This window comes from Rutilus rutilus, assembly GCF_951802725.1.
Source record: "Rutilus rutilus genome assembly, chromosome: 10".
NCBI lineage: Eukaryota > Metazoa > Chordata > Actinopteri > Cypriniformes > Leuciscidae > Rutilus > Rutilus rutilus.
Window position 1 is genome coordinate 14,449,979 of NC_140215.1, and position 12,616 is coordinate 14,462,594.

General features: G+C 42.2%; 1 protein-coding gene across 1 annotated transcript in view; it reads left to right on the plus strand.

The window, feature by feature from the left end:
• nalcn (sodium leak channel, non-selective) overlaps positions 1 to 12,616 on the plus strand; it is a 133,248-nt gene that overhangs the window by 37,330 nt on the left and 83,302 nt on the right. The window contains exons 13-14 of the mRNA XM_084421475.1: positions 10,798 to 10,929; positions 12,121 to 12,288. Of these exons, the coding sequence (XP_084277601.1) occupies positions 10,798 to 10,929; positions 12,121 to 12,288 (300 nt within the window). The remainder of the gene's footprint in view (positions 1 to 10,797; positions 10,930 to 12,120; positions 12,289 to 12,616) is intronic.

The window sequence follows — 12,616 nt, forward strand, 5'->3', positions numbered from 1 at the left end:
TGATTGATGTACGCTACTGTCGCCATGTTGTCTGAACAGACCAGTACGTGCTTGCCCTCCAGCAACGTCCGAAAACGGTGCAGAGCTAGACGTACGGCCAGCAACTGGAGGCAATTGACATGCCATAGGCGCTGGGATCCTGTCCAGGAGCCAGCGACAGCATTCCCATTGCACATGGCACCCCAACCCGTGGTGGAGGCATCTGTTAACACAACAACATGCCTGGAAACTCGGTCTAAGGGAACTCCGGCCCGTAGAAAAGAGAGGTTCAACCACGGGGTGAAAGTTTGACGGCAGGCCCGAGTGACTAGCACCCGGAACGTGCCCTGTTGCCATGCCCATCTCGGGACTCGATCGCGAAGCCAGTGCTGAAGCCGTCTCATATGAAACAGTCCGAGCGGCGTGACTGCCTCTGCGGATGCCATGTGCCCCAGGAGCCTCTGAAATAACTTCAGTGGAAGTTACTCTTGCCCTCGAATTGACTCAGGCAATTCAGCAGTGACTGCACGCTTTCGCTCATAAGCTGTGCGTACATGGCGACCGAGGCGGTTCAAGACGCGCAGGTCCAGAATAGGTCGTAACCAGTAACGTGCGGTGAAATCTTGTCATGGGTAGGCTGTGACCTATCAATGTGGCATATATGTTTATATATTCATTCAGTTAATGTAGCAACCCAAGTTCATATCAGGCATCATCACATCGCTGCCTGCATACAGCAAAAGTCAGTCATATGTGAGGCTAATGCACAATCAAATCTAATAATCAAATTAATGGACACATCTATCTTATGACTTATACAACAAACAAATGTTTTGTGCGGGACACAGTAACGTTAAGAGAGGGAGGCGGCGCGGTGTCAGCGAACCGACAAGCAGCCTAGTCACTATTGTAGTTTGTATTAAAGGTAGGGTAGGTAATCCTGTTCAGAAACACTTTTTTTTATACTGGGTGAAATGGTCCTTCCATCCTGATAGTAGTCAATACATTATGTGTTTAGAAAAAGGAATGAAAAAAATCAGACCTGCAGGACAGTAAAAACTCTGACCAATCACTGCCATTCGGTGCGAATGTAAAGAACCAATCAGATGCCTTCATGTCTCGTGCCCGAGCCCCACTGCGCGCGCTGCCCTGCGTGCACTCATCACATGTCACCGTTCCCGGAAATATTCAGCTCAAAGCACCTGCATGCAGTCAGCGAAGGCAAACAAGGCAAAAACTACTTCCTCTGACCCTGCCCGCACTCTTGAATGACCTCCTCTGCTTCGCCCTCAACCCCGGACCTGTCCTCGAACCGACGATGCGGTACTTGTCTCCGGACTCGAAGTGTACGTTAGTCTTCATTAGAGTCAACAATGTTTTCATCATGGAAACTCTTACATGCAAAACACCGTATATGTTATGAATCTTACACGAAATTCACCTTCATCACAGTGTATTTGATGGTAATGGAAAAACGTGTATCAATGCAACCTGTTTTTAGTTTTGCCTTATAAATATAGCTCGTTACCGAATGAAACTTTACCATTATCGATATGCTAGCTTGATAGTGAGTACTAAAAGAAATCTTATTTGTTTATATTCATAGTGATAAAGTTAGGTATTTTATTACATGTGATTCTGACATGATGTCACTGTATGCGCTCCTTCCTCTCCACTCGTCTCAGGTAATAAATGCGTCTTGTTCCAGCCTGAGCGTTTGGCGTCGCGCGTTCATGTGTTTTGGGGGCGTGGCTTTGGAAGGAGCTCAGAAGGGCCCTCCCTTCTGAGCTCCTTCCAAAGCCACGCCCCCAAAACAGTGAATGGAGTGAATGGAAATAATGAGCTGTGTTTATTGCAGATTAAAAGGTCTACAGTCACTCGATTTTTATATTTTCTTTTTCAGAGTACTTACATTTTAATTATGTATTGGTATATAAAGACAGTTTAAACAAATTTGGAATGTTTTTTTTTTAGAAAAAAGATTACCTACCCTACCTTTAATGCCATGGTTCAGCAAATAATGTAAAGGTTAAATAATAATTCACTTAGACTTTATAAGAAGCAATTGCGACTTTATTTCACACAATTCTGACTTTATATCTTGCAATTCTGACTTTATAACATGCAATTGCGACTTTATTTCACGCAATTCTGAGAAATAATGACAGAATTGCGAGATGTAAACTCGCAATTGTGAGATAAAAAGTCGCAATTATCTTTTAAAATGTTTTATTCTGTGGCGGAAACAAGCTTCCATACCTCCTGGCCTCTTCCTCCCATCCATCCTCCCTGACACGTTATGGTAGGGCCGGCCCAGCTATCGGTACGCGCCGGCGGTGCCGCGGTAGCCTACTCCTGAGAAAACGTTTTGGAAAAGACGGGCTATGGACCCAACCAACTCTATAGGAGGGGAGGGGAGAACTCCCTCACATGGTACAACCCATGCAGAGGCTGCGCGCTGCGGTGTCAGAATGCGGAACGTCCGAACGTGTGTAGCCTAATGTAACTAACGTGACAAATGTGAAAAAAGAAAATCCTCGACCGGCCCAAAAGTGAAGCGGCCCACCGGGAATTCTCCCGATTACCCACCCCGGGCCTGTTGACAGCCAACGCTAGGCGCCGCTAGATCGGGAAGCGCGGATTGAGTGAGAGCGAGTGGATCACGTGACATGAAGCAAGCTCGGTCTCTGCCTCAATGTTGATAATTTAAGACAGCATGAGAACTGAAGGCCATTGCACACTGAGTCCGAAATTTTCGTATGCGTTTTTTCGTGTTCGTCAGCAGTAAAATTCGTCACGCACAGAAACCTTGAACACTGAGTCCGATGCGTATTTATTAAACCTTTGCGGAAAAAAAACGCAAAAAATACTAAATGGATTCGTCAAGCAGTGAGGATGAATTTGTTGCCCTCTTTCTTCTTAAAAAGAGAAAAAGAAAGAGGAAATATTGGGTCCATCCAATCCTGAGATTGCGCCGAGAGAAAGGAGAGTTTCACCTCCTTATCAAGGAGTTGCGAAATTATCCCAAACGATTCAAAATTTACCTCAGAATGTCAGTGGAACAGTTTGATGCTTTGCTAGCGATACTGGAGCCACATACAAAGAAGACCACCAATTTCCGTGAACCAATCGATCCTGAACAGAAACGGCCAGTATGTCTATGGACGGACACACACACACACACACACACACACGGCCGGCAGAAGCGCTGGGTATACAGGTTATATTTTATTCAGTGTCTTTGTAATCCGCATTTTGTTTTTCATACAGTACTTGTGCTGCGAGACGAAGTGTATCAACTTGTCAGACGTCATTCTGGATTTTGTCGTTCGCTTGTACGGTGGCTCTGAATTTTCAAAAAACCTCACAAAACACTGGCTGTGGATGCGAAAAACGCAGAAAATGGAACCCAATCCGAATTTTTTTTTTACGGACGAAAGTTTCGTAGACAGTGTGCAAGCGTGATTGACATAACGTGAGGTCGAATTTTTTTTTTAACGTGCGAAAATTTCGGATGCGAATTTCGGACTCAGTGTGCAATGGCCTTGACTGCGCATGCGCAAACCTACGTAAACTACGTTCTATGGACCAAAGAGGCACTGCTAACCTCTGCCTCAATGGCCATGGCCTTGCATTTCCTGCATGAAACAATGGTTTTAGGAGCAAACAATGGCAAAATTAGTATATTATATGTGTATTCCTGAAAATTTTTGTTACAAAAATTAATATTTGGAATAAAATAAATGCAATTAATAATGTGGTGAATTAATAAAGTTCTTGGAATTAATAAATGTAATGTCAACATTTCCTTTGGTGAGGCACTGCCTACCCTGACCGCACGTCCCTGGTCGTAACCCACCGCTCTTCTTGGGTACAATGAAGTAGGGGCTGCAGAAGCCGGAATTCATCTTGGCTGGAGGGACAGTCTCGATCGCACCCTTCGCCAGTAGGGCGGCGACCTCCGCACGCATGACAGGGGCATTGCCACCCACCATGGTATAGCGGACTCCCTGGAAGCGGGGAGGAGACCATGCGAACTGAATCGCATAGCCGAGCCTGATTGTTTGCACGAGTCAGCGGGACGGATTTGGAAGCTCTAGCCAGGCTCCCAAAAACTGAACCAGTGGGATCATTGGAATTACAGGCGTACCTACGATGGGGCAGCGATGCGGAATGACCGGCCCAGACATGGGAGGCGTAGCGTCCTGGTATGGGGGCATGGTCAAGTTCCTCGTCCTGACAGAGGAGGCCAGGGAAGGACGAGCGTTCCGCAGTGGCCTATTCTGACAGGGGTCTTTTGACAGAGGAGGACGAGAGTGGCGAGGCATAGCATCGCACACTGCCATCCGCGGCCTCTTGGGGCTTTGAGGAAGGGGAGTCAGTTCTTTCTTTAACAGTTTTAGGGTGCTGCCCACCGTGAGGCCAGCGGCTGGGGAAAGAGAACAAAAGATTCTCCCCCGGCCCTCCAGTGGTCCTGCTACCAGCTCCTGGGAAGAACTGTGCCCTTGCTCCGAGTTGCCTGTCTCAGGAGCGCTGCTTAGCCTGGCTTTGGCAGGTTTAGGGGCGGAGACGGGCTGTGCCGCCTTCCTGCGACCACCTTCCTGCGACCACCTCCTTGCTTCGGCCCGGGTGTACTTCAGCCTCCCGCATATCGGCCAGGTTGAGCCACATATGATGTTCCTGAACCACACCGGTGGATATCACCTGACCCAGGGATCGCGCAGTGACCTTCGTCGGTGGCAGTGTGCAGCTCTTGCACGAGCCCCGGCTCATCCCTTCCCTCGTGCATGTCCCTGATGGACCTGAAGGATGGCCTGTCACACAGCTCTATAGGCTTTGGCCACGAGAGTGGACGAAAACCTACATGCCTTGGAGGGGTGTTTTGGGTCACCGCGCCAGGTGGAGGCGCTCTGGGCGATGCAACACAATTGCATCGCCACAGCGCGCTCCACCAGGGGGGGACCCCAATGTACCTGTTGGCCGCTGCACCATCGAGGGAAGAGAAGGCGGAGGACACCACCGGGCCTTGGGAAGTCAATGGGGACTTCGACGACCTGGTGACCTCCTGATGCACTTCTGAGAAGAAAGGTACTGGGGGCGGATGCTAGCGGGTGCCAGTACGCGTCATCCACCGGAGCCCCGAATGAAACACTGGGTCCCCGAGAAGAACCAGGCTCCTCCGGAAGCTCCACGGCTTGCGATGTGCAGGGGGGTGTGGCCCGAGGAAGATTCGTCGGGTTGTTCCACACCGTAGCCCTCAGATCACCCTGGCCACCAGCCAAAGTATCCCCTATCGAGGAGAAGATAAATTGGGGTGTGGCAGAGGGGACTCTACCTCCACGGAGGTCATTGGATCTTAACACCGCGATGGTCATGTTCCTGCAATGAGAACACGAGTCATCCACGAGTGCTGTCTGAGCGTCCAAACACGCTAGACATCGCTCGTGACCGTCAGGCGGATGGACCATGCGCCCACATCCAGAAACACACTGGCGAGCAGTGATGGGAATAACGGCGTTATAAATAAACGGCGTTACTAACGGCGTTATTTTTTTCAGTAACGAGTAATCAAACTAATTACTGCTTCCTCCATTACAACGCCGTTACCGTTACTGTCAATAAAAATGCAGCGTTACTATAGTTGAGCTCACTGAAGCGGTTTTCATCCGAGTAGGCTCTCTCTCAGCCATAGGAGCTGCAGAGGTTTTTTTCTCTGGTGTGTGAGTGTTTATGAGGCGCCGGACTGGACAAAAGCGAGGCGAATGTCGCGAGAGCGCTCGACAGTGCGTGAGAGAGACCGAGTGTGTCCGAGAACGCGTTTGACAGTGCGCGGCAGAGACCGAATGTGTCCGAGAACGCGCTCGATAGTGCGCGAGAGAGACCGAGTGTGTCCGAGAACGCGCTCGACAGTGCGCGAGAGAGACCGAGTGTGTCCGAGAACGCGTTTGACAGTGCGCGAGAGAGACCGAATGTGTCCGAGCATAAATACTTTATAAATAAATTACACATTTCAGCATTAGAATAATATATGTAGCATATTGGTATCATATGCAATGTTTTAATTAGTTTATATAACATAAACTCCAAAATAACCTGCAGGGAACGTTCAAACATATTTGTTTGGCGGTTGTGAACACGTGCGGCAAACATGACTAGAATTTGGCTAAAATAAATAACCTCTGATGATGACGTTCTCTGTAGGTTATAAAAATAAACCCACAAAAGATTATATGGTATTATTATTATTTATGTTCATACATTGTTCAGTATTATATTGAGAGCACTTTTTGTTAAACTTACTATTGTGAGGAAGAAAAAAATTAAAGTAGGCTATACAGAATGTCTACCAGTTGTAAAGGTGTGTGAGTTTTATTTTAATTATATGCACTAGTGTATGTGTATGAATATTTTTATAAGGCTACTATTTATTTATTTTTGGTACATTTCTTAAGATAAGAAGCATGATTTATTTTTAGACTTATTTGTTGGCCAGTTGTGGCCTGTGCAATAAATATTAAAAGTTCTAAACCATCTATTATTTTGTTGTTCCACTATAGTAATGATAATATTTTAATATTTAAGTTAATAGGTGTCTCTCACATTGTCCCACAGCAACATTAAAATAGTGTAGATTAGTGTACAATGTTTAATAATAATAAGATGTTCTATTTAGTGTCCATTTCATTCATTTAACATTTCACATTGGGGGTATCCAAGAAATTTCTTGTATTTAAACTTTTTTTTTTTTTTTTTTTAAGTAACGCAATAGTTACTTTCGCTAGTAATTAGTTACTTTTGTAATGATGTAATTCAGTTACTAACGCAGTTACTTTTTGTGAGAAGTAACTAGTAACTATAACTAATTACTTTTTTTAAGTAACGTTCCCAACACTGCTGGCGAGACATCTTTAAATGTCTCTTTTAAAGACATCTTTTAAATCTGCGATGCAAATTCCGCAGACCCATGGTATTTTCATACCATTGGCTCGTTTTCTAATAACTCGAATGTGATAGGGCTCTCTAGCGAAACCCCTATTCGTCAGTCTCTGATTTAACTCGTAGTGACTAACTGAAAGGGAACTGAAAATACAGTTGAGGGGATTTTTTTTTAAAGACTTAAATCATGAATTTCTTGAAAACGACTTTTACTTTTCATATTAGTGTTCCTCCTTTTAATAAAAAATATATATATATAAATATAAATTAATGTATTAGAGCAGCATTAGTGATAAAGTGGTTTATTAGTCGCTCTGTATTGTCAATGGGTGGTTAACCATTTTTGCTTTCAGTCTATTTTGTGTGTGTGTGTACCTAGTTCACCATATTTTGTGGACAAATTTGGACCAAGTGACCTGACAAAATCTCCCATAACCTCCTTTTGGGGACATACTCATTTGTAAAAATGCTATAAAATTAATGTAAAGAATGTGTTTTTATTAAAAGCATAAAATGCAGAAAGTTTTGCTGGGTTTCATGTGGCTGGTGAGTTGAGAAATCTATGGTATAATGGGGATTTAATAGTGTACAAGCCATTGGCTTTTTTAAATGACTTTACTGCAATCCAAACAGAGCCCTAGCAGGGTTAAGGATGGTTTTATTGCCAATTACAAAAACTGTTACCTTCTATTTACAACATACACAAGTCTAAGGAACCGTTGTCGATATATATCTCTCTGGGCAGATGAACAGCCTCTGGACACACAGAAAGAGAGAAAATCTGTTCTCAGACAATCTCTTCTTGTATGCCCTTTTTGCCATTGTCTTTCCAAAGGCAAGCTTTATTTTGAAGATTGTATGTGGCACGGGGCCACATTGTTCCACATGTGGCCGTCTGGCTGTCAAACCCGGAGGGAGAGTGTCTCTTTTTTTATGTCTCTGCCCATGAACCCTGCCACATAATCTTTCAGTCTTTCACCTCTCTACTTAATAGACCATTTCCTATTTTATTTATTCTTACTCTCTTTTGCTTTCAGCGATATGACTAGTTGACTAGTGTGAAAAACGTCTGTAAGGAAGGATTGTGTAAGGAAGATTTTGTAACAAGGGGATATTCTTGGCCTACCCTAAATGCTTTAGCTGTATATAATGTAATAAAATATTACTACATTTTACTTTTATTAGATAGATGTATCAGATATATCAGTTTAATGCTGTTGTAGACTGGTTCCGCTCCCTTTAACTTAAAGAGGAGTTTAATCGCTTTTACATAATTGTTATTGCCTATTTTGGCTGCTCCAAAAGATGTGGGATTCTTTCTGTTGGTCTTCCAAAAGGTCCTTCCTCTGTTCTCATTTTCTCTCCCCTCTTCCTAATTTTTTCCTCTCTCTCCGGATTTTTTTCCAGTTTGAGATTTTCCACCCACCCACAAGCTGTGTACATGTATTTGGACTGTCGACTGCACGTTGCATTTTATCTACATCTCTTTGGTGTGTCTTCTCATTGTTTTATAACACATAAATGCACCTAAGCAGTGAATGCTTATACAAGTCTTGACACTGCACTGAAAGAGAAATTGGCCCTCTGTCATTAGTCAAGTTGGGTATTTCATCTGTGTGTGTATTGCTAATGAATTAGAGTTAAAGGTGCAGCATGTACTTTTTGTGGCATTAGGGGCATCAAATTTAATTGAAAAAAAAGATTTCTTCCAAATATGTTTCCCTAAACACTGACTCCACCCTGCCCTGTGTCTCCCACTACTCTCACTGCTCTTCCACTACAGTCTTAATACTGTATATTTGATGTTTATTGCAAACTATTCAGATGTATGTAAATATAGGTTGTTTCAGAGTGTAAAGAGACTATACTCAGTTACATCATTTGCAATGCTTCATGGGAGTGGGTGGTCACTGTTGAGCACTATTCCCATGATTCCTGTTTCCATGGTAACAGTTACTTCTCTGGTTGGTGGATCTCCTTCAGGATTGTGGGTAGCGTAGTTTTACCAGGAATTCCACAATAATACGTATTTATTTATTTAGTTGACCTAAAGCGTGTCATCACACAACCTCACTTGAACTTCCCCTTGTTTTCTGCAGAGTAATTGATTGGGTTTTCTTTTTCTTTTAAATTATAGAACAAAAATATGGGTATAAAACGTGTGTGGACCCATCTTATAATACAAATGTAACTCGCTAAACAGCAGACAACTCAATAGGCAATACATATTTCACTCATCTTAATAAAAACTGCAGGTTATTATACAAATTCCACTTGCTTTTATTTGCTTTAGTGAATGGGTGATTTGAGAAAATATCAGTGTATTGACAATAATATAAATTTATTGTAGCAAAGCTGTTTCTAATAAAATCATGCTAGGCAGGTGTAGTATAAATATATATTAATAAACAAATTCTCATTTTGTCAGTGAGTTATTTTCATATTCTGTTTGCTTGCTTATTTGTTACTGCTATGGCTTTAATATGTTGTATTTTGTACTCAGAGTCCAATGATACAGTGCTATGCATAAGTTTAGACACCCATGCTAAAGTTGACTAAAAAGAGGAATAAAAAATCATCTTTTGGAAATTGAACTTAATGCCTCAATTAAAAAAAATTAGGAAAAATCCAACCTTTAAGGACACCAATTTTCTTTGTGAATGAATAATGTATCGTAAATAAATAAATGTCCTTCCTTAAAATACAGGGTGCATAAGTCTGGACACCCCTATGTTAAATTCCCAGATTTTTATTTTTAAAGGCCAGTTACTTCATGGATCCAGGATACTATGCATCCTGATAAAGTTCCCTTGGCCTTTGGAATTAAAACAGCCCCACATCATCACATAGCCTTCACCATACCTAGAGATTGGCATGGTTTTATTTCAGTTAGCATAATAGCTGGTTTGATTTGCATTGAGAGATGATCTTATGGAAAGTACTTTTTAGTCAACTTTAGCATGGGTGTCTAAACTTATGCATAGCACTGTATCAGCTCCACTGACAACTGTTTATCTAGAATGCTAGCTTCCAGACAAATGACCCAAAAGATTGTCTTATTATTAGTCAGTGTTTCACTGGAAGAAACTTAGCTGTGTCGGATCAAGAGGAAAGAGGTTTTTGAAACCTTTCAGTGCTATTTATCAGTAATATGATTTAATTTGATCTTTAAAATAAGAGGATAAAAATATTCCAGTATTCCAGATATCATGCTTTTTGGTAGGAAAACTTCTTTATAATGCAATTTGGATTTAATGAGGTTGTTTGTCATATCAAATACCTACATTATAATTCATCCAGTTTTGCAGCTTTATAAGAAAAAAACACCTACCACAGTCTCAAATATAGACAGATTTCAAGGGCAGCAGGCAGGTGTCTCAATCTGGGTTTAAATTAAGTTATTTTTCCTGCCTCATGTTCCTGGGTCTGTAATGGGCCTGAGATGTGTTAATTTGGCCTGCTGAGGGCTCAGGGAGTGAGGGTCCATTTTTGGCTCAGTCCTTACTACTGTGATTAAAAGCTTCCATCATACAAAAGTGGAGAATCAAGTGGAAAATAATGTTCTTCCAGCAACTACACTCAGTATGAGGATGTGGTCAGCCTGCTTGTTCATAATGGAGGATATACATCCAGAGACATTAAAAGGGAGAGGAGATGGACCACACATATAAAAATGAATGGGAGAAATCGTAATGCTCAGCATGGCGACTCTAGGAATGGAAGTCGTGCACAGTTGAAATATATACGCACAGCTGACAAAAAAGTTGACTGCACTGACTGAAAGTCTCATATGGACTTTGTTTGCATGTGGCTAAGCTAACAACAGCACTGTGTTTGCTCTGTCGCACTAAATGCATCTGATCTTTTCTCTCATCTCTGCAGAAACTGATGCGATCTTCAGTTTTCCACATGTTCATCCTCAGTATGGTGGCCGTTGACGTGATTGTAGCTGCTAGCAATTACCACAAGGGCGAGGACCATAAACTCACCAATGACGAGTTCTACCTGGCTGAGGTGAGACCTGTCAAAACTGGCACTTAGAAATGGCCCTGGACCTTATTTTCTTTTCTTTTATTTTTTTATTTTTTTATGTGTTGTGTTGTGTACAGAAATGAGATTGCACTGAAAAGTAATTATTGTTAATGATTATTAAATATTTTAATAATATATTGAATAAAAATAAATGTATTTTTCACTAGGGAGTATTTATCTGATTCCTAAAATGGATGCCCCAGATGTTACTAGTCACACCCTGATCACTTTTCATGCTAGGTGCTACGAATGCTGCATAATTTGAATCCCACTGTGAAAGTCTTCACGGCTTTTACAGATATTTATTAGAGTGTCAAGATGCTACTTGATAATGAACATTTGAAAATGATAAATTTCTTGTCATATTCTAACATTCTAGGGTGGGCTTTCTGCTCTTTCTTTGTCTTGGCAATGTGTATTAGTTTTAAAAGACACAATTTTACTCTGTTATGTCATCTGTTGTGAGATGGGCAAAATAACCATATTGTTATTGCACTCAAATGCGTCAGCAGATAAGACTTTTGCTGAAAGCTCATATAAACATATCCTCATCATTTTCTGTCGCCTTAAAAACCCTGAGATTAAATCAACTGAGTGACAACGTGGGCGCAAACAGCTTGTGGGCAACACTCCATTTTAACTAGTGCCGGGTAGGTACGTATGTGTGTGTGTGTGTGTGTGTGTGTGTGTATGTGTCCTGTTTGCCACGCACTGCCTCTGCAATCAGTATGCAGGTGGCACAGTGGCCACCCGCCCACTCCAAGCTGAAAGACGGAGATAAGGAGGAAAAGGCACCCCACATATTCACAGGCCGATCCATCTCATCATTAATCCACACTGCTCTTTATTTGGATCAGACCAAATGGGGGAAAACTGGGGAACACTAGTTTTGTGTTCTGTCTTCTGTTGACATTCCTGTGCCTAAATGCATCTCACTATGATTGCATTCCTACAGTATATACTGTGTCTTCTAAATGAAAAGCAAAGTTATTGTGAATGGAAATGGTTCTTCAGCCTTCTTTGTTTGAATGTCCATGTATTCACATACAGTATATATTCCCTTTGCAAAAACCAAGGACTCTAGGGACACTTAAAATGCAATCACTAAGAAATGGGGCACACAAGGAACAGCTCTCCATTATCATACTTCCTGCCTCTTTCTGCTGTTTTCAGGTCGCCTTCACTGTGCTGTTTGATTTGGAGGCTCTGCTGAAAATCTGGTGTTTGGGCTTCAATGGCTACATCAGTTCCTCTCTACACAAGTTTGAGTCACTGCTTGTAGTGGGAACCACCCTGCACATCTATCCTGATCTTTACCACTCGCAGTTCACCTACTTCCAGGTTAGAGACAGCTACTGATCCAGTAGTCATTGCTGAAATTTATCATGCAAGTATTCAAGCAAACTTGCATACATGTTCCCTAATACTGCCTAAATTAATCTATGGTGTAGCGTTGGAAGCTTAGGATGTGAGACCAATAAAAACATTGGTCATTTGAGAAAAGAAACATGTTGACTTGATTTAGTTACATTTTTCATCAGTACTGTCATCTACCAACATGTCAACATGCTGAATTAAGACAAAATTGCAGTGTTTGTAAATCAATAAGCTCTGTATTATCTTTCGATAGCGCCCTATTTTTTACGTCTCATGTTAATAATGTTACCTG